General features: G+C 42.7%; 1 protein-coding gene across 1 annotated transcript; it reads left to right on the top strand.

Annotated features, from left to right (window-relative positions):
* Nucleotides 1–454: 454 nt before the first annotated feature.
* LOC116142946 (cytochrome P450 705A5-like) lies at nucleotides 455–1,440 on the top strand. The gene is made up of 2 exons (XM_031428362.1): nucleotides 455–871; nucleotides 970–1,440. Exons 1-2 carry the CDS (start codon nucleotides 455–457, stop codon nucleotides 1,438–1,440), a joined length of 888 nt encoding a protein of 295 aa, XP_031284222.1.
* Nucleotides 1,441–22,260: the final 20,820 nt, after the last annotated feature.

Below are 22,260 nucleotides of genomic sequence, written 5' to 3' on the forward strand. Positions count from 1 at the left end.
AGAAATGCCAATTTATACATCTTTGAGATAAATGTAATGAGTGTTTTATAAGTTGTCTTGACACATGGAGAGCTTTCGTCCATTCATCTCTTGAAATGAAATAAGGTTGGTATGAATATCTTTGAGGATGTATGGGTTTGACAACTAGTACAAAAAGACATTTATTGAACTGACATAAACGTGATTTTTTAGGCATAACATAATTAAAGTAGGAAGCAAGCTACATAATTATAATGTTATATTGAACTAATTGATTTTATTTCTATTATTTAGATTTCTTATATATATCCTCCTTTATGAAACATGCATATGCATGCAAATGCAATGGCCGCCATGCAATATTATTACCTGATCTTGTCATTACTCTGTTTAATCAGCTTTTCGGGATAGTGTACTCTTGGAAAGGTCACGTGGTGTTAGACGAGAAGAGGTTATGAAACTCTTGCGTAAGTTAATGAGGAAAGCCAGTGAAAATGAGGTTGTGGACACGGAAAGTGAGTTAGGGAAGCTGGAACGCACTATTCTATTCAGGATAGTGACAGGTACAGGAATTTCAGAGGAAAATAGGGAGGCTGAGATGATGAAAAACATGGTGGAGGAGTCAGTTTCGCCAAATACCAAGTTTTTATTTGCGGATGCATTAGGGCCTTGTAGAATTTTTCCTTCGTGGTTGTTTGAGAAACAGGCTAAAGATATAATTAAAAAATATAATAAGATATTGGAAAGGATCTTAGAGGAGCATAAAGAAAGAGCAAAGAAAGACGAAGAGCGATCAGAGAATAAAAATTTGATGGATATTCTCTTGGAGGTTTATCATGATGACAAATTGGAGTTCAAGATTTCCAGAACCAACATCAAGGCCTTCATTTTGGTGTGTATATATATATATTTTGGTTCTTTCCCAAAGAAAATTAAAGTTTCTTCATTACATTCATCAATATATTCTTAATTTTGTTAGTTTACCTACAGGATATCCTGGTTGCTGGAATCAGTGGCGCAGACGAGGCCGTGAAATGGGCAATGGTGGAGCTAATTAACCATCCTGATTTGTTCAGTAAAGTTAGAGAAGAGATTGAATCAGTTGTTGGAAGGAGTAGCCTAGTTGAAGAATCAGATGTACCAAATCTTCCATATTTACAGGCCCTTGTGAAGAAATCACTAAGAATGGATCCACCAGCACCTCTATTAATCAGGGAAGTCTATGGAAATTGTAACATCAAAGGATTTGATATACCTGAAAGAACTGTAACAGCTATTAATATATATGCCATAATGAGGGATCCTGATTTGTGGGAGAAACCAAACGAGTTTCAGCCTGAGAGGTTCTTGGTTTCTTCGAAAGAACAAGATTATAACCAAGATGCTGAAAAAAAGAAACAACTTCTCAATTTCCTTTTGGAGGAGGAAAGAGAAGCTGCCCGGGTTCACTCTTATTATTAGCCTTGCTGAAAACTGCAATTGCCCCGATGGTTCAATGCTTTGATTTTGAAGTTAATGGCGGTAAGATTAAACTTGAAGCTGGATCAGGCAATTCAATGACCTTGTCTCCGCAACTTCAGTGTCGCCCATTGGTTCACTTCACCCCGTTTGATAAAAAATGATATCAAGCACGCAGTGCAGGGACAAGTATATAATTTTAATGAATAAAATAATATTTGCTTAAGTGCTTATAATAGCAAATATAGGAAATAAAGGATGAATTTTCATGTTTTATGAATTTCTACACAGAACATTTGAGTTGTGAATGCGAATTGAGAGTGAAAAATTAGGAGAGTAAAGTTTAAGAGTAAAGTTGTTTTCTATTAACTTTCATTAATTGAACAGAAAAAGGTTACAGCTCTATTATATACACAAGTCTAATATACATGAATAACAGATTGCAACTTGCAGCAATACACGTGTAAGTAACAAATTACAAGTTGCAGCTTAGGCTAAAGTCATTTATAAGTAACCTAAACATCATGAATCACTACATACACTAATCCTAACATCTTCCCTTAAACCAAACTTCCATAGGTATGAACCATTTGATACACTAATCCTAACATCTTTCCTTAAACCAAACTTCCATAATCTTGTTGTTTTGACAACTGAGACGAGCTTCTGTATTTGTATGAGACGAGTTGCTTGTAACAACTAGTTCGGCACAAGCTTCTGCATTTACATTAGAAAAGCTGCTTATAGCAACCAGTTTGCCACGAGCTTCTGCATTTACATGAGACGAACTCCTTATAGCAGCCAGTTCGCCACGAGCTTTTGTATTTGCAAGAGACAAGCTGCTTGTAACAACCAGTTTGCCACGAGCTTCTACATTTACATGAGACGAGCTGCTTATAGCAACCAGTTCGCTACGAGCGGCTGCATTTGCATGAGACAAGCTATTTGTAGCAACCAGTTCGTCACGAGCTGATGTTGGACTTATGTTTCTGATCGTAAGCAACTTTCAACACTTCTGAAACTACTTTAATATGAACTGACAAGCAGTTCGCCACAAGATTCTGCATTTACATGAGACAAGCTGCTTATAGCAACCAGTTCGCCATGCGCTGCTGCATTTGCATGAGACGAGCTATTTGTAGCAACTAGTTCGTCACGAGCAGATGTTGGACTTATATTCCTGATCGTAAGAAACTTTCAACACTTCTGAAACCACTTTAATACGAACTTCACCAACCAGCAAGAAAAACTTCAACTCAGCACATTCAGTAGATTCAACACTTCAATACAAATTTCACCAACCAGCAAAAACAACTTCAACTCAATACTTCTGAATACTAGACTAACTTCAACCACCATCAAACAAATAAGCAACTTACAAAACTAAACTCCAGAACAACACAGAACATCAATAGCAAGTTGTTTAGCAACAGATTGATTAAACTGATGGAGTAGCTCTGACAATGAGCTTTTCTCGAAAGGTTACAAACTTGGAGGCTGGCAATGCTTTAGTAAGCACATCTGCTTTCTGAAATTCAGTAGGAACATACTGAACTTTTAGTTTGTTGGCAGTAACTTGATTTCTCACATAATGAGCATCAAGCTCAATGTGTTTTGTCCTACCATGAAACACATGATTTGAGGCTAAGGAACCAGCATTTTGGTTGTCACACCAAATGATAGGAATACCAGAAAGTTGCAGTCCAAGCTTAGTGAACAGACTGCAAAACCAGATAATCTCAGTTGATCCTTGTACAAGGACTCGATACTCTACTTCAGTAGATGACAGAGCAACAACTCTTTGTTTTCTAGAAAACCATTGAATTAGGTTGGATCCAAGGAACACAAAGCAGCCACTGGTTAATCATCTGTCATGCAAGCTGCTAGCCCAATCAGCATCAGTGAAACATTCCAACTGAAACAGATGACTTTTAGTGAAGTGAACTCCATAATTAGAAGTTCCTTTAACATATCTCAGCAGCCTCTTATAGGCCTCCCATTGAAGCTATGTTGGGGCCTTTAAAAACTGGCTCAATTTATTAACTGAATAAGCAATGTCTGGTCTAGACAGGATAAGATATTGCAGGGCTCCAATGGTACTGCGGTAAAAAGCAGGATTATCAAATGGATCACTATCATCAGGAGTGAGTTTAGAGCCAACTGCCATTGGAGTAAAACATGGTTTGCAATCAACCATTTTGGTTTTGATGAGAATGTCCTTTGCATACTTTTCTTGATTCATGTAAAGACCAGATGCATCTCGTGTAACCTCAAAACCCAAAAAATATTTTAAAGATCCAAGAATCTTCAAAGCAAACTGAGTGTTAAGTTTCTGGACAGTGTCTTGAATCAGCTGGGCAGTATTTCTTGTCAAGAGTATATCATCCACATATACTACGACATACATTACTTGATCTTGACTATGGAAAATAAATAGGCTTGGATCAGCCATTGAATTTACAAAACCTCAATCTAGAAATGCTGCTTTAAGTTTGTCAACCCAGGCTCTTAGAGCCTGTTTCAATCCATAAAGTGCCTTTCTTAGCTTGCATACATGATGAGGAGTGACATAATCTACAGACCCTTCTGGCAATACCATATATACATTTTCAGCTAATTCACCATTCAACAATGTATTGTTAATATCTACCTGCTGAATGTCCCATTCATGGCTCATAGCTAGACTGAGAATGACTCTAACAGTGGGGGATTTAACAATTGGACTGAAGGTTTCCAGGTAGTCAATTCTAGGGGTTTGCTGGAAGCTCTTTGCAACTAATCTTGCCTTGAACCTTTGGATAGAACCATCAGCATTATGTTTAACTTTAAACACCCATTTACAACCCACTTGATGCATGTCTGGAGTTAATGGATCCAATTCCCAAGTTTGATTAGCTAAAAGAGCTTCAAATTCTGATTTCATAGCAGCTGTCTAAGAGGGATGAGAAAGTGCTTCCAAAACAGTGTTTGGTTCCTTGGTATCAAGGTGAGAGGTGGAAATAAGGACAGTATTGTGAGCTTTGGCCTTGGACCTAGTGACCATTGGATAAGTGTTTTGGGTAGGGATATTGGATGGTGGAAAGGATAAATCAACAATCAATGGTATGGTCTCAAAAGATGCATCAGAATCAATGGTGATAGGAGAAGTAGCAGACAAGGAATTATCATGAACTAAAGATAAATCATGCTTGTTGAAAACATGATCATATGCAATAAGACAAGGAGAAGAGGATGGAGACTGTTCAACCAGTGGAGTAGAAATAGATTGATCAATCATTGATGCTGAAGGATGAGAGGTTTCAGAATGACTTATAGGATTATTAGAAAATACAGAAGACATAGAAGATGGCAGATGATGTGAAGAAGAAGATAGCACAGAATTAGGAACAGACCAAGTAGATTGAAAAACAGAATCAGAGGAGGACTGTATGGGATCTGGACAAGAAGTTTAAGCACTGAAAACTTTAGGAGTGAAGAAAGGAAAGTCCATTTCATCAAATTTAACACTTTGACATATATAAATTCGACCACCAGGAGCAAGATATTTGTATCATTTGTGTTGCATGCAAACTGAAACCAATAAAGGTACACTTAGTGGTATGAAAATCAAATTTGTGATGGTTATAGGGTCTAAGGAATGGATAAGCAACACAACCAAAGACCTTTATGTGAGAATAGTTTGGGGAATGATGAAACAGTTTTTGAAATGGAGAAAAGTTAGAGAGCACTGGAGAAAGAAGTCTGTTAGTTAAGTAAACTGCAGTTTGAAAGGCATGCCACCAGAATTTGAGAGGCATGTGAGCTGGTGCTAATAAGGTTATGCCTTGCTCAACAATTTGTCTATGTTTCCTCTCTACTCTACCATTTTGTTGGTGGGTGTGAGGACATGGGTGCCTAAAAGTAATACCACGTTGAGCAAAATAAGGTACAAGACTCCTAAATTCTCCTCCCCAATCAGTTTGAACACATTTCAAGGTTGAACTAAATTGTCTTTCCACTAACTTATGAAACTGAGTGAAGATAGAGTAAGTTTCAGACTTGTTTTTCAAGGGAAATATCCAGATAAACCGACTGTGATCATCCAAAAACTGGATGTAATACCTAAATCCCTCAGGTGAAGAGATAGGAGATGGTCCCTAGAGATCTGAATATACCAGATCAAGAGGTTTAGCTGACTGAGAAGATGACCTAGGATATATAGACTGTTTTAATTTTTCAAACTAACATGCTTGGCAGAAGGTGTAATCAATCTTGGATGAGTGAGGTACTTTAAGATCAATTAGGATTTTAGTTAAAATAGAACTATTTGGATGTCCTAATCTCCTATGTCACAGCATAACATCAGTTCTTTGAGCAAGAAATGATTGCCAACCATGCATTTTATTAATATCAGAAGCAACACAAACAGAAACATTTTCAGAATTACATTCTGTAATAGTACTGATAGGATTAGATGTTGTAACAGAACACTTATTACAATGCAAACATGGTTGGCTAGCAGATAAGGCACAACCTGATAGACACTTAGAATTATTTGTAGATACTAAAGGAAAAATACAAGTGCTGAAAGAAGGCACTGAATTATTATCATGAAGCTAATGATGAACTAAAGCTGCCAAGTCTTCAGTAGAGTTTAAAGAAATAGAGATTGAAGGTTGAAGTCGGTATAAACCATCCTTAAGCATTCCTTGAAGAAGAATTGCTTTGGAAGACTTGTCCTTAATCACACAGTAACCAGAATAAAATTCAACAAACACTTCATTATCTTTAGTAAATTTAGATATGCTAAGTAGGTTTTTTATAATTGTAGGGACATAAAGAACATTCCTAAGATGCAATTTTCTACCAGGGCAAGATAACCAAGAAGAACCAATATGAGATATTGAAAGGAACTCACCATTTCACACTTGGAGCTGCTCACTACCAGTGTAGTTGGTGCTTGCTGTTAATTTTCCAAAATCAGAAGTGACATGGTATGTTGCTCCAGAGTCCATGTACCATGCTGCATCCTGAACAGCTGAAGGTGTAGCAATATAATTGATTGCTGTAGGAGTATGGTTCTGATTGTGATTCTGGGATTGAGCCATGAACACCTGACTATTGGTGTTAGTAGGTCCAGATGCAGAAGATTGATGTGTTGGTAAAGCAAAACCAGAAGAAGCCTTTGTTGAAAAATCCTTTGAAGACTGCACTAGTGATCTTGAATTCATATTAGCTCTAGTGTAATGATTAGAGGGTCCAAAATTAGAACCTTGTGATAGTCTTGAGTGTGGATAAAAAGATGATCTTCCAGCAGTAAAATCAGATGATCCTGTAAGCTCAGCAGGTCTTGCAAAATTAGGAGTAGCAAAAGCATGACTCACATTACTCCTGACCTATGCATTGTTACCAGTAAAATGTACATCAAATCTGTGGTAATAATGCAGAGCTAGGTGTCCTGGCTTCCCACAAACTTGACAGACAAATCTGTTCCTACCGCCTACTCTGCTTTGGCCTCTTTCTCCAGTAACATGGCTAGATTGATATGGATAAAATTGATTAAGAGGGGTTAGATACACAGGATAATTTTGATGTGAAGTCTGATTTGTAGTATAGTGGGATGGCACTAGGTTATGTGTTTGCTGTAAAGGTAGTGGATGTGTATGTGAAGAAGACTGGGAATTTGTTCTCAGAAAAGTTTCATTTACATCCAATGATGATTTGTTTCTGTTACTATCAACACTTAGATTGGCAACATTAGCAGAGATCCTATGAAACTCAGATTGCATAGCTGAGGTTAGTGCGTTATTAGCTTTTTCTAACCTAAGCTCCAGTTTCTGCAAAATTATTTGAGCTTCCTGAACTGAAATAGGATCTAATATAGACTCTAATCTAGTAGTAATGTTCACTACAGCTGCATCATAATTAGAATAAAGACCATCTAAGATGAAATTTAATAGTTCTTCATCAGAAATCATAATTCCACTTGAGGACAAACTCTCGGCAAATCCTTTCATTTTAAGAAAATAATCATGCATACTAAGATCATGTTTCTTTGTATTTTGCAGTAAGGTCTTAATATGTAGTGTCTTAGCTCGTGACTCAGTAAGAAATTCCTTTTCTAGAGTGAGCTAAATTTCAGTTGACAATTGACATTTAGAAATTACCGAAAAGATTGACTCTGAAATGGATGACAACAGCCAACTGACTAGGAGCTTATCTGTCTGCTTCCAGAGGTGATATTTCGGATTATATTTTTTGACAACTTCACAGGTTGGGCCATCTGATTGAGCTCGAATGAACGGCGCTGGACAAGCATCCATTCCGGTGAGATGATCCTCAAGATCATGAGCTCCTACTGCAAACAATATTTGCGATTTCCAGAACCTATGATTATCTCTAGTGAGTTTAGGGTTGATTACAGGGAGTGTGTTTGAGGATATTGTGGTTGAGATTACTGAGGTTAGAATTATGCTTCTGTCCTGATTGAACTGAATCTTTATCAGATTTGTGATGTGGAGAACAATTTGAAGAAAAATCAGCCATTGTTGATGTTGGTCAAAAGACTCTGATACCAAGTTGCGAATGAGAATTGAGAGGGAAAAAACTTAGGAGAGTAAAGTTTAAGAGTAAAGTTGTTTACTGTTGACTTTCATTAATTGAATAGAAAAAGGTTACAGCTCTATTATATACACAAGTCTAATACACGTGAATAACAAATTGCAACTTGCAGCAATACACGTGTAAGTAACAAATTACAACTTGCAACTTAGGCTTTTGTCATTTATCAATAACCTAAACATCATGAATCACTACATACACTAATCCTAACAATTTGTGTATAGGAAATAAAGTTTTTGCATTATTTTACCTTTTTATTTTGTATTTCTTGATTTTAGAAAATTTTGATTTTATCCACTTTCTTATCTTCTGCACTTTATGATGGCTGAAGTTTTACCATGTATATATGCACTTTCTGCACTTACGCGTTTCTACAAATGTTTAGGGCAAAGTATTGTGATAATGCTTACTTGTATATGGGGAGCAAGTCGCTCTGAACTGGTGACCCCTAGGGCTAGCTGTACAAACTGAGGATGATAATATACAGAGATCAGTTTCCCTCAAGGAAAGCCTTCAATTTCTTCATGGAGACTTCAGCTCTTTAAGTCTACTAAACTTTTATCCACTTCATCAATCTATATATATGATATTCAATGTAGTACTTTGAAGTGTAAACTCTTCTATTAAAATAGTAATAATAAAATGCATATGGCCATATAAATGTTGATAAATGTGATACATCTAGTACAGTTTCACATCCACTTGTAGTGTGTATATATATCACAAGTACTATCAGAAAGGATTGTGAAAATTAATTAGCAAATTGTACCCATTAAAAAGACTAATATCGGTTAACAATATGGTGGTTCACCTCCTCGCCTCTGCACATTTTAGCACACGACTATAGTCACCAGTAGTGCCCTTTCGTTACCTAATTGATCTCAAATGTGTTGCTCATCTCACGATTGACCGTACTACCCCTCAGTCGGAGTGAATTGTTTTGAACAATTTGCTTATCTGATAGATCAAAGTAGCCAATACGTTCTCACGATTGACCAGACCACCACCCTGTTGGTGCGATGACTAGAACAATTTTTTATTATATATGTTATGCTTGGGAAAATAAGGGCTGACGTGGAAAAGTCACGTGAAGAGTGACCTGCTCCCGTCAGAGCAACACGCACACGTCAGACCTGCTACATGATATGGAGCTCACACGTGTCCCTTTCCCCTGCAATAAATCATGCGAAATCAGCTTGGGAAGAGAGCAATGGGACATAAAGCCGGATTATATCCTGACAATCACACCAACCCATGAATTTAATGATAATTACACGCTTCAGCTTGATATAAAATGAAGAAGACCCCTTCATTAAGGGGATTCGGCCATTTTTACATTGAAAAACTCTTCCTCTCCTGTAAACACATTTACTTTTCATAACTCTTCTGTAAGTCAGTCCGCTTTGCGACCTGACCCACACTAATATCAATACAAATCAGTGGACGTAGGACTTGCTACCTTAGCATCCGAACCACTTTAAAAGCTTTCTTTGCATTTATTTCACTTCATATATTCATTATCACGTGTGTTTATCCTCCAATCAGCAATACGCACGTGACAATTAGTTGATGCCAAAAACTAGCATCAACAGTTTGGCGCTAGAAGGAGGGCCTGATTTAGTGTCTACCCTTCATCAGGAGAATCTTTGACCTATTGGTCTTACAATAACAAATGGCCCGCCAATCTAAACCTGAGCAGGTCAACCAGCGTGTTGAAGGAGTCCCCCTAGCCCAGAGGGACACCCCTTCTAACATACCTCCAGTTTCGCAAAATGCTGCTGGGGATATCCCGGCAGCTCCGCAACTGGACCTTGCCGTTAGGAGCTACTTGGAGAGGTTCGACAATACTCTCCAGACGGTCAACCAGAGGTTGGACTGTTTGGACCAAGGCATGTCATCTACGACAGTCGAAGCGGTGCAACCGCCAAAGACGCCTGCAGGTCGCGCAAAAGCGCGGCAAAGGGCGATAGCCCGTGCCGCGAGCACTGCAGCGCGTAAGCGTAAGGGTAAGAAAGTGGCAAAAAGTAAGCCTACGGGCTCCCAAGGGCCTGCTAATACTATTGGCGCCCCAAGCAGGGTGTCGGCAAAGCTGAGACTCGGTGAAAAAGTGAATCCCGAGCTGTCCCATGCCACGTCACAGGCCAACGCAAGCAAAAATTCTGGACGCGATGATTCCTATCACCACCAGCAGAACGATCCCGATCGTTATGCGGGTGGCTCCCACACCGCACGGGGCGGTTCGTACCACCACAAGGGTCGTGAAAATGTCCCGCACAACCCATCGCCTTCACACGCCTCTAGTCAACGTGTGTCAAGTACGGCCAAGGCGAGGAGGAATCTGACCTCCAGACTTTCCTGAACCGCAACCGAGAAGGTCGGGCTCGCACGGGTGAAAGCAACCCCCAATTAGCTCTGTTACCGCAAATTGAGGAGCTGCAGCGAGCTCTGGACAGGTTACTGGAGTAGCAAAATGAACAGGCGCAGGTCGCCTCTACATCCCCTTTTTCTCCCGAAGTGCTAGCTGCTCCCCTTCCACCAGGGTTCAGAATGCCAGATATGCGGCCGTTTGATGGAAACTATGATCCGCAGGATCATTTGTATGAGTTCAACGACCTGATGGAGCTCCACCAGGTTTCGGACCTTGCGAAATGTCGTTGTTTGGCCGTGACACTGACTTCTCACGCCAAGCGGTGGTTAAGGTCGCTCCTAGCGGGATCGATCAGTTCGTGGCCTCAGATGAGCATGACGTTCCTGCGGCATTTCCAAGCCAATCGGAAATTTTCAATGCCTTTGAGCTACCTCAGCAACATAAGGCAAGAAAGAGATGAATCCTTACAGTCTTACATTGACCGCTTCCACAGGGAACTCAACAAGGTGGCTCACGCCCTAGAAGAGTCCATCCGAACTCTTATAATAGCTGGAGTTCGCCTGCAAACCGACCTGTGGAAAGAACTGCAAGCTGAGGACGATATTTCCCTCACCAGATTCTACAACCTGGCAGAAAAGTATCTTCGAATAGAGAATTTATTGGCGGCACTCCGCCGTCGCGATCACGGCACTTCCAGCAGCATGCCTGGCCGGGGAGATAATAGGCGAGCTAATCGCAAAGGAGACATTGACGATTAGCGAAAAGGGAAGAAACCCTGCTACAAGCAGAAAAAGTCCTATACTCCTGTCCCTCGTCGCGACCGCAACGGGACTCAATACACTCTGCTGAATGTGTCCGTATCTGTAATCCTCGATAAATCCGAGGAGGCCAGCCTGCTCGGTGAGCCCAAACCCATGAAAACCCCTGCTACGGTCAGAAACAGCAAAAAATACTGCCATTACCGTCGGGATAATGGGCATCTCACCGATGAGTGCCGAGCTCTAAAGCAGGCCATCGAAGAGCTCATCAAGAAGGGGCACTTCAAGGAGTACATTGATGATTCCCCAAAAGAAAACCAAGGGGAGCGAAAGAAAAAGCGTTGTGATCGCAACGGGTACGATAGTGTTAACATAATTTTCGGAGGTCCGCACCTCGCGGGAAACATGCGAGGAGCGCAGGAAAGATATGCTCACGAAGCGCACCATGACCCGATCAGGGTGATGAACACTTCGCAGCGACCTCAAAAAGCCAGAAAAGAGGAACCAATCACCTTCTGCGAGAAAGAGGCAGCTCGCTTGCACCATCCTCATGAGGATGCGCTGATGATCACGCCCCTGATAGGGTGTCATAATGTTTGCAGAATGCTTGTAGACAACGGAAGCGCTGTGAACATTCTATTCAAGTCCACTTTCGATAGAATGAACCTGGTCGAGGCCAACCTGAAGCCAGCCTTGATGCCTCTGTACGGTTTTACAGGGGATCACCTGATCCCCAGCGGAACAATCCAGCTCCCAGTCACACTCGGCGACTACGATGAGGTGACTAGGGTTACCAAATTCTTGGTCGTGGACTGCCCATCGGCCTTCAATAGAATCTTGGGGCGACCTCTGCTAAGAACCTTCAGGGCAGTCACTTCCATTTATCATCTCAAGATGAAGTTCCCCACTCCAACGGGGATAGGGGAGGTAAACGGATCGCGAAGCGCATCTCGCGAATGCTATGTAAAATCGGTCCAAATGGCCGATAAGGGAAAGGGTATTTCACGATGTGTACCCCGCCAGGCTATGGCGATCAGCCGGATCGAGCCATAGCCTGGTCCGGTGGAGGATTACATAGATCCGTGAATTCAGGAAATCCCCTCGAGCGGCCCGGTTGAGGATCTGTCCGAAGTCTCGGTTGATCCAGAAGAGCCGAGCTGAGCCGAGTGCTAAAGATCGGAAGCTGTCTCAACCCTCAGCTCGCTTCTGAGCTGGTAAGCTTCTTGAAGGAGAACATTGACGTGTTCGCCTGGTCGCACGCAGATATGGTCGGGATCAGCCCGGACATTATTTGTCATTCACTGAATGTCAGCAGCGAAGCCAAGCCAGTTCGCCAAAAAAGGAGGGCGATGGATCCGGAGCGGTACGCCGCACTAAAATCAGAAGTGGAGAACCTTCTCCTAAATGGATCCATTCGCGAGGCTCTCTACCCGACCTAGGTTGCTAACCCGGTCCTGGTAAAGAAGCCCAATGGCAAGTGGCGGACATGTGTAGACTTCAGCGACCTCAACAAAGCTTGCCTGAAAGACAGCTTCCCCCTACCAAGAATCGACCAGCTCGTTGATGCCACCTCGGGGCACGAGCTGTTAAGCTTCATGGATGCATACTCAGGATACAATCAAATCCCGATGTATAAGCCAGATGAGGAGCATACGACCTTCATTACGGACCGGGGGCTGTAATATTACAAAGTTATGCCTTTCGCCTCAAGAATGCGGGCGCGACCTATCAGAGGTTGGTCAACCGAATGTTCTCCGACCAGATCGGGAGGACAATGGAGGTCTATGTGGACGACATGCTGGTCAAAACCCAGGTCGCCTCAGAACATATCGCGCATCTCGCTGAGATGTTTGACATACTCCGACTCTGCAGAATGAAGCTGAACCCTCTCAAATGTTCGTTCGGGGTATCGTCAGGAAAGTTCCTGGGATATATGGTCAATCAGCGAGGCATAGAAATAAACCCCGAAAAGATTCAAGCTCTGCTCGATGTGGAGAGCCCGACCAGCAAAAAACAGGTCATGAATCTGAACGGGCGAATAGCGGCACTTAGTCGCTTCATATCAAGGCTTACAGACCGCTGTTTACCATTCTTCAACGTCCTAAAGGCCAATAAGAAATTCGAGTGGACTCCTGAATGCGAGCAGGCATTCCAGAATATAAAAGAACATCTTGGGAAGCCATCTCTCCTCTCTAAGCCTCTTCCACAGGAGACCCTGCTCGTCTACCTGTCCGTGTCTCAGTTCGCGGTCAGTGCAGCTTTAATACGGGAAGAGGAAAAGGTTCAGTGGCCGGTGTATTACGCAAGTAAGCGTCTATCGGATGCCGAGATGCGGTATCCGGAGATGGAGCGACTAGCTTTTGCTCTGCTGGTCGCGTCCAGAAAGCCGTGACCTTACTTCCATGCCCATACGATCAATGTAATGACAAATTACCCCCTAAGGCAGGTCCTCCAGAAACCAGAAGCCTCGGGTAAACTGCTCAAATGGGCCATGGAACTAAGCCAGTTCGACCTAAAGTATAAGCCCAGGTCGACCATCAAAGGACAGGCTGTTGCAGACTTCATCTCGGAATTTTCCTATCTCCCAAGTGAGCAACAGCCTAACGAAGTCGGGCAAGAAAGTATTCAGAACCTGTCGACCTAGAACCTCTACGTCGACGGGTCATCAAACAGGAAAAGAGCCGGTGCGGGTCTTCTCCTCGTGAGCCCCGAGGGGGCTCGAATTCATGGTATTCTCCGGTTCGGGTTTAAGGCGACCAACAATGACTCCGAATACGAAGCTCTGCTCGCCGGGTTGCGACTCGCCAAAGAAATGGGTGCAACCGCGATCAGCATTTACAACGACTCTATGCTGGTCGTCAACCAAATCCTAGGAGAATACCAAGCCAAGGAAGAGAACATGATCCGTTACCTGAAAGAGGCTAAGACCTCTTTGGGGTCGTTTAGGCACTTTGAAATCGCTCAGATCCCCAGAGAAAGCAATTCTATAGCGGACGCCTTGGCAAAGATAGCCTCTTCATTGGATTCAGAGGCTCCTGATAGCATTCCTGTTCGCTTCGCTGATGCTCCAACTATCAGCTCGGCCGAACAGGTCTTAAATATGGCTCAACCGGATTCCTGGATGACTCCTATTGTCCAATACCTCAAGGATGGGACCTTGCCTAGCGACAAGGTCGAGGCAAGGGTCCTGCGAGTAAGGTCTGCTTGTTTCACACTCATCGGGGATCAGCTGTACAGGAGAGGATTCAGTGCCCCTCTCCTCCGATGTGTAACCAGTGAAGAAGCAGACTACATCATGAGGGAAATTCATGAAGGGATCTGCGGTAACCACACAGCAGCTCGATCTCTTGCGAACAAGGTTGTTCGTCAGGGATATTACTGGCCCCGGATCCAAGAAGATGCGCACAACTTTGTCAAGAAATGTGACGAGTGCCAGCGGTTCGCAAACATTCCGCGAGCCCCATCTCACGAGCTGATTACTATGTCTAGCCCCTGGCCATTTTCCATGTGGGGGATCGACCTTATCGGCCCCATGCCAGTTGGAAAGGGAGGCGTCAAGTATGCCGTGGTCGCGATAGACTATTTCACAAAATGGGTTGAAGCCGAGCCGCTAGCCGCGATCACAACCAGAAAGCTAAAAGACTTCGTTTTCAAGAACATAGTGTGCCGCTACGGAATTCCTCACACCCTCATCTCGGATAATGGGAAGCAATTCGATAATGAAGAGTTCAAGCAATTCTGCGACGAGCTGGGCATCCATAAAAAATTTGTCTCAGTCGCCAGACCGCAAGCAAATGGCCAAGTTGAGGCAGTCAACAAGACCATCAAGCACACTCTGAAGGCCAAGCTCGGGGCAGCCAAAGGAAATTGGGCTGACGATCTCCCCGAAGTCTTATGGGCGTACAGGACAACTCCAAGAACCTCCACCTCGGAAACCCCTTTTTCGCTAGCCTATGGTTGCGAAGCGATGATCCCTGTAGAGGTCGGAACTGGTTCTCTTTGGAGGGACTTGTACAATGAGGTCGAAAACGAAGCGCTTATGAGAGCAAGTTTGGATCTGGTCGAAGAGCACCACAGCAAGGCTTCGCTAAGGATAGCAGCCTGCCAGCAGCGAGCAAAAAGGTTCTTCGACTTAAAGGTCAGGCGAAGAGACTTCCAGGTCGGAGATCTTGTGCTAAAGGAAGTTCTCCTCGGGACTAGAGAGCCAAGTGCGGGGGTACTAGGACCTAACTGGGAAGGTCCGTACCGGGTCGACAAGGTGATCAGACCGGGGACCTACCATCTCAAAAGATTGAACAGCTTCAAAGTACCCCGAGCTTGGAATGCCGAGCACCTCCGACCATACTATCAGTAATCCCGAACTCAGCTCTCAGTTTTTGTTAATTTCTTTTAAGTATTAATTTGTTCGCTCGAGACAGTTCGCATGTGTTCTGTTCGCATGTAAGAATTTGTATGCAATTGCTTATGTAAATCACAATTGTAAATTGTACATATATATGAAAAAGCGAACTACAATTGTAAAGAAAATGTCTCCATTAATGTACAAACAAAAAGTCAAAAAGATCCGATTACAATGGGGATAGCTCATTACACTAAGGCTGGTCGGGGGGATCCTTCGAACCAGAACCCCCTGCCTGGTCGGGTCGTTGGGCGGCCGCGGCTTCCTGATCATCCTCCTCGGCCATGATTCGCAAAGTCGCTTGCCAACCGTCCGGGAGGTCGGACATGTCCAGATCTAGGTTCTTTGCCCGCAGGGAGTAAATAGACCCGATTGCCCAGTCTGCAGCCTTTTCTTCCAGCTCCTCTGACTGATTCTGCATTTCTTCAGTCAGGGAAGCGATTCTCTCTTGACTCTCCTGGAGTTCGGCCTCAAGAGCTTGCCTTTCCTGTTCGGAGGCCTCCCTGTCTTGTTCAGCTCACTGAGCTCATGCGAAGGTCGCCTGGATCTCCTGATCCTTTTCTTCGACCTCCTTGGAGAGCTTGGCGGTTGTCCTTTGAAGTTCTTTAACTTCCTCCGCACGTCGGTCGAGTTCCGTCTTTTGGAAATCCACCGTTCGTAAAGCGGCATCCTTTTGGCTCAGATACCTGTTCGCCGCTTCGAACGCTTGTGTTCTTTCCGCTTCGACGGACTCCAAGCTCTGCTTCAGCTTCGCGACCTCCTCCTCCAGGTCGCTTGTCCCCTTTGCGGCCCCTAGCCGCGTCTTTTCCATGGCCATCCTCATCGCAAGCAATGCCTGCGAGCAAGATATGAGTTAGAAATAAATCAGAATGAAGTTTCAAATACAGCTTGTTTACCTTGCTCAGATGTTGGAACGACGTGGTCATCAGGTCGTCGCCCGCGTCAGCGAACTCGTCGTATGACCCCGATAGCTCGCACTCGAGCAGGCCATAGACTATCAGCTGCAGGTACTCGGGCAGACTCCCTAATGAGTCTAGAACTGGTGCGTCCTTCGCCTTGTCAGCAGCGACTGCCTCGCTCACGGGCTCCTTGCCCGACCTCCTAGATTCCTGGCGCGTCCTCAAAGGCTCCTCCTCGGATTCGGTCTCAGACTCTTCGGCCTGGACCTGTTTCCTCTTCTTGGACCTTTGGGTCGGAGCCTTCAGCCTTGGGCGAGCAGATGGTGCCTGAGCGACCTGTTCTGTCCTGGTCGCTTCTTGCACAGGACAGGGCTGCGAAGGCGTAGCAGCTCGCAACGGCTGTGCCGGAATAGGACCGGCAGCTTCGGCCGCTCTCTCTCTCCTCGATCGAGGGAAGACGAATGGTGCTCGGCGGGGCTGCCCGGACTCCTTTGGGGGCATGGTTTCTGCATTTAAGTTCGTTAGTAAGCAAAATTATTCTACGACCAGAAGGGAACCAGTATAACTTACCTTCTGGGGGTTCTAACGACGCCTTATCGCTGAAAAAACCATACTTCCGCAAGTTCGCGGTTGTCATAAGCTTCCTCATGTCCCGGCTCTCCTCGTCCAGTACTCCGAAAGATACGAGCCTATTTGGGTCGGCAAGTAGCGCTTGTTCGGTCGTTCTGTTAACTGCAAAAGAAAACAGGTCGTTATTATGGATCAGGCGAGCAAATAATGAACCCAGTGAAGAAAAACCTACTTGAATCCTGAAAGCGGCAGTAGCCGTCATAAAAGAAGAAGAAGAACTTTGACTCGTAAGCCCCTGCATTGCTGGGATAGCTATGTATCCCCGCGGCAATGGTAGGTCACCGAGACAAATAATTCGAGTCCTTGTCCCTACTCTTCTTTAGGTAGTAGGCGATGCCGAGCTCCACCGCTGTTGGCTCTCCCAAGCCGCTCTCGCAGCACGCGATGTACATCGCGACAGCGATGACATACGCGTTCGGCGTCAGCTGCATCGGTGCGATCCCGAAATGATCCAGGACTGACCTGATAAATGGATGGACGGGAATCCTCCCTCCACCCTTGAAGATCTCTTCAGAGATCGCGGCAAGGCCATCGGCCGAGCGCCGTGACGACCTAGTGTGGTCGAGGATCACCTCCACGCGGATGTCAAACTGCCTCTTTATTCTATTATATTCCTCAGAGGTGAGAACCGAGTAGACATCGAGGGCTGCATCCTCGGGAACTTCCCGCGAGGATGAGCTAGCTCCTTCCTCGGGTCTGGATGTTGACAGTTCCATTCCAGTCTGCAACATCGACAGACAGGTCATTTTAGCCATCGCATGTCCCTCGCGGCAGCGTGGGACAAATCCCTTAAAACCTAACAGTAACTCAAGCCGCCATCCACGGCTCGAATCCAATGACGGCGTCACGTCTCTGGTGAAACATCGGGAGACCCAACGCCATGGCCCAACCAAACAAATGCAAAAAAAAAAAAAAAAAAAAAAAAAAAAAAAATGGGGGAAGAAGAGAATCTTACCTTTTGGGATGAGTAACCGAGACTGAAACTCATTTCAGTTGCCTGAGAAGCGCCGATCGGAAAAGAATGGTTTCTGGTTTGCGAAGGTTTGTCACTCGAAGCAAAAGAAATTTTGGTGACCTCGTCTGAAAAATACGAGTTTTTATATGGATTGCGAATCGACGGTTACCACCCCTCGGAACCGAAACGACGGCTTTCTCTCTCTCCCCAAATTAAAAGCGCCCCACGTCGCATTAAATGTCGTGATAAGAGTCGTCGTTTCGAATGCGTTACACAACCCATGCTGTCAAAACGGCGTCGGGTCAACACACAACGCATTTAATGTGTCTGACAAATGCTTTAACGCGTGCAGAGCGCTTGACAGCGCAGAACCAGGTTCATTGAATCTTTAAGGTATAGAAAGGAGCGTCCATCAGATCCAAGTCGCTAGGATGAAGATTGTCAGGTCGCTTGGGCAAGGAATTGCGCGAGATCGTGTTCGCCAAGAGTCCTATGCCGAGCTCATCCCATTCAGGTCGGAGCGACCAGAATCTCCGATGTGACTTAGTTTCCAATGTTCGATCCTTAAACCTTAAAAACTAGGGGGCTTCTGTTATGCATGGGAAAATAAGGGCTGACGTGGGAAAGTCACATGAAGAGTGACCTGCTCCTGTCAGAGCAACACGCACACGTCAGACCTGCCACATGATATGGAGCTCACACGTGTCCCTTTCCCCTGCAATAAATCATGCGAAATCAGCTTGGGAAGAGAGCAATGGGACATAAAGCCGGATTATATCCTGACAATCACACCAACCCATAAATTTAATGATAATTACACGCTTCAGCTTGATATAAAATGAAGAAGACCCCTTCATTAAGGGGATTCGGCCATTTTTACATTGAAAAACACTCCCTCTCCTGTATACACATTTACTTTTCATAACTCTTCTGTAAGTCAGTCCGCTTTGCGACCTGACCCACACTAATATCAATACAAATCAGTGGATGTAGGACTTGCTACCTTAGCATCCGAACCACTTTAAAAGCTTTCTTTGCATTTATTTCACTTCATATATTCATTATCACGTGTGTTTATCCTCCAATCAGCAATACGCACGTGACAATTAGTTGGTGCCAAAAACGAGCATCAACAATATATTTATTTGATTTCAAACTAAACCCTTCATTGTTTAGCAAAGGTTGAGGTTCTCTTCAATTCATTTGCTTAAATATGTTATCAAGTATGCAGTGCATGGACAAATGTATATTGAAGCAAATAGCATTTGTTTAACTGCTGCTCATAGCAAATTAATAAAGGAAATAAAGAATTAATCTGTCAATTAAGGTCTTATCCGATTGCACTCTCTACTGTTGTATAAAGTATTTCTGCCGAACAATTTTTGTATTGAAATTTGTTCTTAAATCGATTCTTACGTTTTTACCAGCAAATTTTGGATAAAAATAAAATTAAACTCACCACCCATCGACCACCTCACGTTTCATGAATTTCCAGCAATCTGCATATGGGAAAGCGACAACCCTGAGTCTCTCCAAAGAGTATTTTATCTCCATATATAAACTGACTTGGGCCGAAATGGGAAATTGACAAAATGCTTTTTGTAAGGTTCACCAAAGCTGAGAACAAGAGAAAATAACAGAGAGAACAGAGAAAACACTAGAGAGAATTTCTCTGTATTTTTGTTTTTCATTGATTTATGAGCTTAAAGCTCACTTGCTTATATACATCTGTGTTGCATAATTTCAGCCAAGAGTCATGGATCCATTATCTAACACTCTAACTCAATGCTGACGTGGATCAACTACTTCAACTAACTTAACTCTACTTTTCAGTGCTCATTACATCAGCCTACACAGAGCTGACACTTCTCAGCTACCCATTAATTCTCTGACTTGGCTTGACATAACTCCAACATGTTTGTTTTGAAGAATTCCATGGCTACAGAAACTAACTTAATTATGTTCTGTTTTTCAATGGAAGGCTAGATTTTATCAAACAATTACTAGAAGATCGAACAAACTTAGTTAGAGCATGTGGTTTATATTGTCTCTGATCATGACTTTGGTTATAAGAAAGACTGTGTATTAAAGTAGTTGAGATACAGTTTCTCTAATTAATTGATCAATGTTTCAAAATTTTGAAGATACAAAGTGGGTGATGATCTGTTCATGTAATTAATTAATCAATTCGAGGCAAAAGATAACTAAAGCTAAAGAGTGCTAACACATAGCATTGTATTCCATATTCAATATATCTCCGATTTAAATGTGGAATTTAAGCTATGTAATTTATTAATTTAATTACAGAAACAGTTTCCCAATTACTCTATTACACAGTCTTACTTATAATCTAAGTGATGATCAATGACAAAATAACCACATAATCTAACAGATTTTATTGGATCTTTTTGTTAAAGTGATTTTTTCATTTGTTAAAATGTAGCTTTCCTTTGGTGACTAACATAACAGAAGAAAGTTTTTAGCTATAAATACTTGCTAATTAAGAGAAGCTCTGCAAATTAATTGAAAAAGTCGAATCCTGTTGCAATAATGGCCACCATTAACGTAGGCATGCAATGCTACTTCATAATCTCCTTATTCATCTTCATTATCCGCACCTTTCTTCTTCGCTTTATCTTCAAAATGCTCATCAGCTCATCAAGCACCACCCACTTGCGCCTCCCTCCAAGCCCACCTGCCCTTCCTCTAATTGGTCATCTCCATCTCATGAGCGGAATATTCCACAAATCCCTCACTGAAATCGGCACTAAATATGGTCCTCTTCTCTATCTTCGCTTTGGCTTTACACACTGTGTCGTTGTTTCATCAGCTTCTGTGGCCATGGAAATATTCAAAACACATGATGTCAACTTCTCTTATTGCTCTCCATCTCCTTACGGGGATAGTATATTCCTGGGAAATCTTGGGATTTTCACTGCAGCATATAGAGATTACTAAAGATTAATGATGACACAGTGATAAACAAGATTAGCACTTAATTACATCTTTAGAATTGACAATAAGTTTCAATTACATAAACCTTAAAATCTGAAATAAATTTGAATAATTAATTGAATATTTTATATCTTCAGAAGAAATAAATAATATGTTTATATAAGGTGGTTACAGCTTAGACTCTAATTAAACAAGGAAATAAAATCCTACTTAAACATGAAAACTAATTAAAACAAGAAATTCAACTATTGACTAATTATAAAATAAGAAAGTAAAATTTAACTAAATTAAAACTTCGTGAATCAACTAAACTCTTAATTAAAATAGAAAACTATTTGAATTCTTAATATAGAACCCTAAATAAAGAAGAAAATCGAATAAAGAAAGACAAACAAAATTAAATCCTAATTTAACGCTATTTTCCCTACATCAAATGAAGAAACTTTGTAACTTATCTACTTGGAGCGCAACACCTTGAAAGGACACGTAATGTTAGATGCAAAGAAGTTATGCGACTCTTACACAAAATATTGAAAAAAGCTGGTAAAAATGAGGTTGTGGCCGTGGGTAGTGAATTAGGGAAGCTCGCAAGTAGTATTTTAATGAGGATGGTGACAGGTGCAGGATTTTCAGAGGAAACAGTGAGGCTGATATGATGAATAGGGATGAGACACGAGCCGAGTAGCTCGCGAGCTACTCGAGCTCGGCTCGTTGTAAGCTCGAGTTCGACTCAAAACCAATCGAGTCGAGCTTGAGCAACTCGTGAACAGTAGCGAGCCGAGTTCGATTCGAGCTGAGCTTAGCTTAAACGAGCTTTGGGGGCCAATTTGCAAGATTTCAAAAGTTGTTTTATTTTTAAGTTGTCAAAATTACAAACAACACCCATGACCCATTCGCAAACAAAGACGATAAACCTATTTCAAAGCTCAAACAAAAACTCAAAACCCATTTGGTATTTTTTCATTCAACCCTAAGTCCTAACTCTCCACTACCATTCACCGTAAATCAGTCACTCACGAGTCACGCCGTCGTCGTGGACAAGTTCTCCGGTGCCATTTGCTGTCACCAACTCACCAAGCTTCTTTGGTGCCATTCACTGTCACTGTAAATCAGTAAGAATTAATTTTTGTCCTCTGCATTTGTCCTTAGAGCATTTATGAATCTAAAACTTCAAACAAGGTTGTATATTTGCCTAAAACTTCAAACACGGTGTATCTTTGCTTGATTGTAATGATTTGGGTAGTTGTGCTGATCAATTG

This window comes from Pistacia vera, unplaced genomic scaffold (assembly GCF_008641045.1).
Source record: "Pistacia vera cultivar Batoury unplaced genomic scaffold, PisVer_v2 Contig421, whole genome shotgun sequence".
Classification (NCBI taxonomy): domain Eukaryota; kingdom Viridiplantae; phylum Streptophyta; class Magnoliopsida; order Sapindales; family Anacardiaceae; genus Pistacia; species Pistacia vera.

What these genes read in the sequence shown, in the direction of transcription:
- LOC116142946 (XM_031428362.1), top strand. Translation starts at nt 455, where the DNA reads ATGAGGAAAGCCAGTGAAAATGAGGTTGTGGACACGGAAAGTGAGTTA. An exon ending in ACATCAAGGCCTTCATTTTG is followed by an intron (nt 872 to 969) that starts GTGTGTATATAT and finishes GTTTACCTACAG; the next exon opens with GATATCCTGGTTGCTGGAAT.